The sequence below is a fragment of the Arachis hypogaea genome, chromosome 1, assembly GCF_003086295.3.
Source record: "Arachis hypogaea cultivar Tifrunner chromosome 1, arahy.Tifrunner.gnm2.J5K5, whole genome shotgun sequence".
NCBI lineage: Eukaryota > Viridiplantae > Streptophyta > Magnoliopsida > Fabales > Fabaceae > Arachis > Arachis hypogaea.
This window is the reverse complement of record NC_092036.1, coordinates 6,290,962-6,295,973: the sequence shown is the minus strand read 5'-3', so window position 1 is coordinate 6,295,973 and position 5,012 is coordinate 6,290,962. Positions and strand designations below refer to the sequence as shown.

The 5,012-nt window shown below is 35.0% G+C and overlaps 1 protein-coding gene across 1 annotated transcript; it reads right to left on the bottom strand.

Moving 5' to 3' along the window:
- Nucleotides 1-432: 432 nt before the first annotated feature.
- On the bottom strand, nt 433-4,668 carry LOC112792444 (potassium transporter 1). Its single transcript, XM_025835689.2, has 9 exons — nt 4,573-4,668; nt 3,745-3,988; nt 3,255-3,500; nt 3,108-3,158; nt 2,753-3,013; nt 2,520-2,572; nt 2,319-2,433; nt 1,821-2,075; nt 433-1,539 (listed from the first exon to the last, which is right to left on the bottom strand). The coding sequence occupies exons 1-9, from the start codon at nt 4,615-4,617 to the stop codon at nt 596-598; spliced, it is 2,214 nt and encodes a 737-aa protein (XP_025691474.1). The 5' UTR covers nt 4,618-4,668; the 3' UTR covers nt 433-595.
- Between the last annotated feature and the right edge of the window lie 344 nt (nt 4,669-5,012).

Below are 5,012 nucleotides of genomic sequence, written 5' to 3'. Positions count from 1 at the left end.
TGAATAAATATATAATAACTAATTTTTATTTAGTCAATGTTAAAATATAATTAGAATCAATTAGAATTATTTAGTATATCTAAATATTTATTATAGAATATTACGTCTTTATTATTATGATTCTTTGAGTACCTATAAATACTCTTCTATATTATATAATTCTAGATAACTTGAATATAGTCAATAATACACAAATTCTTTCTCTAGTTTAGTCTCTTGTTTCTAACGGTCAATATTAACTAATTTTTTAAAAATATTTTTCTTAACCTTCGTATCTTAGAGGATTTAGAGTTTAAAGTTAAAATTTAGGATACAAAAATAATTAAAAAAAAAGAAACTGATGTTTATTGAAAAATAATTGGTTTTCTAATTGAATTCGTTAAATACTACAACCAGAAATTAGTCATGTTAGAAATATAATGCACCATATATGTAACTACAAGAAAATTTGTAAATGATAGCATGGACACATAGATGAATGATGAAAATTCTATTATAGGCTATTGATCTTGAATCTTGATCACTAATAGTTCACTATAACTGTGTCTATGATTTTTACAGGTCTGACTAATCTTCATTATCTGTATTGAGAATTTCAGACATAGTAAACCATACCAACCTCAAGCAATGAAGAATGTGCTATATTCAAAACAACATCAGGCTCTCTACAATTCTTGCTCAGAAAAGCAAAAACAACATCTATTGCAATTTTCTTTACTATGGAAGATGATTTCTTTGCCTTTGCATAGGAATGTCCAAGCATATATGTAACACCAGATTCTTTAGCATTCAAAATCTGCATAGACTTATTCTTCAAGGGATTCTCTTCATCACCATTATGCATAACTTGCAAAATACTTGAAGATTGGAACTCTTGTTCTACATTTGTGGAAATTTCATATGTTGATTCTGTATTATTGTTCTCTTCTTCTTCAGTTTCTACAAATTGTACTATAGTTGATACCAATCTGTTCTCAAAATTGTAATTCTCCTGTTGTATGTCCTTGTAACCATACCTCACAATGCAACGAAACATGGCGAACTCCTTAGGACCAACCCTACTAACAATCAACCGTTCATCCTCGCCGACATAAGGGACCGGAACAGATTTTACACAGACAAAAACTAGCACCTGATGGAATGCAGGCAAGTTTGTGACAAAATGGCCAAACATGGCAGGGAAACCAGAAGCAAGATTTGTGTACATTAGTCCTATTCCCGGCACGCGAACCATGCCGAGGGATGGCCCCATAGACAGTATCCTGTTGAGTGAAACCTTGTTTTCCACATCAAATTGGTGTTTCTTCATTGTTCCATAGTTCCATGTGTACATTATACACATGAAAGTGAAAGACAGAACAAGTGGAATCCAACCTCCTTCATGAACCTTGCAGATGCAAGCTGAGATGTAAAGTAGTTCAATTGATCCAAACACTACCAAACATGCAATGGCTTTTATTATTCCTTGCTTCCAAACAATCACTATTACTAGTGTCATCAAGCATGTTGTTACAAACATAACCGTCGTAACTGCCAGCCCTACAGATCAACCAATACAGTTACAATTTTAGTTACCAATACTGAAAATCATCGAAGTTTAGCTCATAAAAAATGCTATGTGCACCCCAAAATCATAAATACATTTATAGTTTAATTTTTTCCTGCCGTATAATTTTGATACATTGATAGTGTAAAATATTTCAATGCTGTGATCCAATCATGTATTGTCACATAAGCAAATATCTTCGACTCTAATGCCTGACTCTCAGTGCATCGAAATTAAAATCATTATCATAATCAATGTGGAAAAAGAAATGTACCATATGCATGTCCCATCCTATTAGTATCTCTTAGGCCAATTGTAACAGATAAACAAAGGCACATCAATATCCAATTGATTTCTGGGATGTATATCTGCCCATATATTCTGCTTGAAGTATGAACAATCTTCACCCAAGGAAAACAATTCAATGCACAACACTGGCTTATAATGGAAAAGGTAGCAGAAATTACTGCTTGGCTTCCTACAATGGCTGCCATAGTTGCCACTATGAACACTGGCCAAAACACACCTTCTGCAAGGAAATAAGGTAAGGGATATTATTACATAAGCTAAAAAATTAGGGTAAATTACATTGACCTCTCCTGAAGTTAAGTGATATTATTACACGTGGCACCCCTTGATTTGTCATGCCAAACAGCCTAACCTGATAATTACACTGAACCATTACTCCAAGGCTCCCCATTGTTAAGAGAGGTCAATGTAATTTATACAAAATAAATTGAAAATTTGGGGTAAACTGAAAATGAATACTTGCCTGGTATGGCTTTGTAGAAACTTCTCTGAATGTCATCATGATGCTTAGAAAGGAATGCAGCCTCACCCATATATGCCAGAATGAGGCAGGGATATACTAGACATGTGAAAGCTATCTGAAGATTAAACTCACACCGTTTTAGAAGAATTCCTTTTGGTGTTACTACATCAAGTTAGTTAGAATCTCTACTTTCAATTTTACCTTTATTGATAAAGCTGAAAAATGACCCAAGTCGGCGAACATGGTCTCAACACCTGAGAGAGTTTCAAGGAGGAATATCACTTCCATAACTCGAATTGTCACTGAGTAAATAACTTAAGACCTAAGGAATTGTCTTTAGAAAGAGAGACAGATACCAGAAAAGGAAAAAATAAGACACGCCTATTTCTATGTTTTCTGTCCTAAGACACCAAACATAAATGTGCTATAGGTACCTGTGATTGATAGCACCACGCCGCCTAAGGACAACCATCCTTCAACGCCGGTTGCTCGAATGAACCTTAACATGTAGAAAGGAGAAAGTGCAAGATATATTTTTGGGTTCCAGTGGTATATATTGTATATACCAATGCCACTGATACATAAAAGCCATGCTGCAACAACTGGTGCGAACAAGAAAGCAACTCTATGCGTGCCGTGATGCTGAATGGAGAAAAGTCCCACTAAGATGATGCATGAGATCACAACAACATAATCTGCAAGACAAGACATAAAACATGTCTAGTTTAATAGATTGTGAAGGGATAATGTAGTGGTGGATTTGAAATGAAAGAAGCTTGATGAACTTACTATCATGGAGGTGGCTGATTTTAACTTTAACACCTGACACTGCTGAAAGAACTGAAAGGATGTTTATAGAATTGAATTCAATGTTGAAGTGTGATAAAATTTACTTCATGAATTCAAGTATGTGATAGCATATTTCAGATCAACTACCTGAAATCGCTGGAGTTATGACACCATCACCAATTGCCATACATGTTCCAAGAAGAACAAAGATCAGCAGCCCTCTCTGGAACCTCGGATGCTTTTCGAAGAACAGCTTCAAAAGTGAAGACTGCCATGTGTCTGCAGAATCTTGTGTGGCATAAGTGGACAACTTCTCATCTGTTGGTTGTTGATTAGGCAAAATACTTAGCCTCGCATTTCGGCAGAGAAGTGAGTACAATGCAAAGGTACCTCCTACACATAATGAACAATTCTTGCTCACAATTTCAGCCTCAAGAAGTAAAAGCAATCATTCCATGAAACATGTATGACTCTGTTTGGAAATTTCAAATACTTGAGACACAAGGCAAACCATAAAGTGAGACTTCACAAATCACACTTGAAATTCCAAACACAGACAAATATACAGAAGCTAGAAGAGTGATTTTTGCCTGCACAAGAACTTGGCTTCGCTAGAATTGTGTTGCAAGGTTTCTACCTTCCCCATTGTCATCAGCAGACATCACAATGAAGACATATTTGAAGAGCGCGATAATGGTAAATGTCCAGAAGATAAACGAGAGAACGCCGAAAATCTCCTCATCATCCTCTTTGAGACTCAATTTCCCTGAGAATGTAGTCTTATAAACATATAGAGGTGAGGTACTGAGGTCACCATAAACTACTCCAAGACTCTGGTAAGCCAGAGTAAGCACGGTTGCACAACACCCCCTCTTTAGATTCTGATGCAGCCAACCAAACACAACAATATGCACAATTCAAATTAGCCCCAAATGCTATGTCACAAAAATTTGCACATAACTTTCATTGGAATGTTAATGAACAAAATTCCTAAAGTGAAACATATGACTTTTGAGGAGGTCAAATGAAACATTTGGAATCAGCAAGGTGAATACATTAACCATCTCATAATACACAATGTCTTAGATAAATTCAAAAGGAAACTAACCCCCTATAGAATCCCAATTCAGAACTCAAAAAACTCCCTTGTTTAAACCCCACAACAGCAATCAATATATGAAAAGTTGCAACAATGAATATACTCAATACCCTCATTAGTAATCACTCATTAATACTCCCATATAGACACCCCATTATCCATTAAGCTCAAAGTTTCAAACTTTGCTCATGGGAAGTTCAGAAACTCTCAGAAAGGAAGCACATTACACTGCAAAACATTCACATAACATGATAACAATAACTATGCATATATATAAATATAATATAAGTTGACAAGAGACTCTACATTATGAGCACTAAACTTTATCAAAACCAGTAACAACAATAATAAAAAAAAGTGGGGTACCTGCTGTGATGTTCCTTGTTCCATAACTTGGTGAGATGGGTTCATGGCTTAGAGAGAGAAGCTATGAGATCAGTAACTGAGGAAGTGATGATAGTCAGAGAATGAAAGTTTATATATAATATTTTGAGAGAGAGAGAATGAATGAATGGAAGGAATGAATAGTAGCAGCAAAAAAGAGAAGTAGTAGAATGGCAATGCAAGTGTTGTGTGTTTGTTGAGTCCTAAGAAGAAGTTGAAAAATGCATTCAATGCTGTCTTTGACTTTGGTGAATTTTCATTAACCAACCTACCATACAATTTTCCATTGCCATATCAAGTAGTCAACGATAAAGTAATAGTACTTCTACAGTTCTACTTCCTCCTGGTAAATTTGTAATAATCACAATAAAATTGGAAATAATTTAAGACCTATAATGATTATTTTTAAGTTAAAAAAGCAA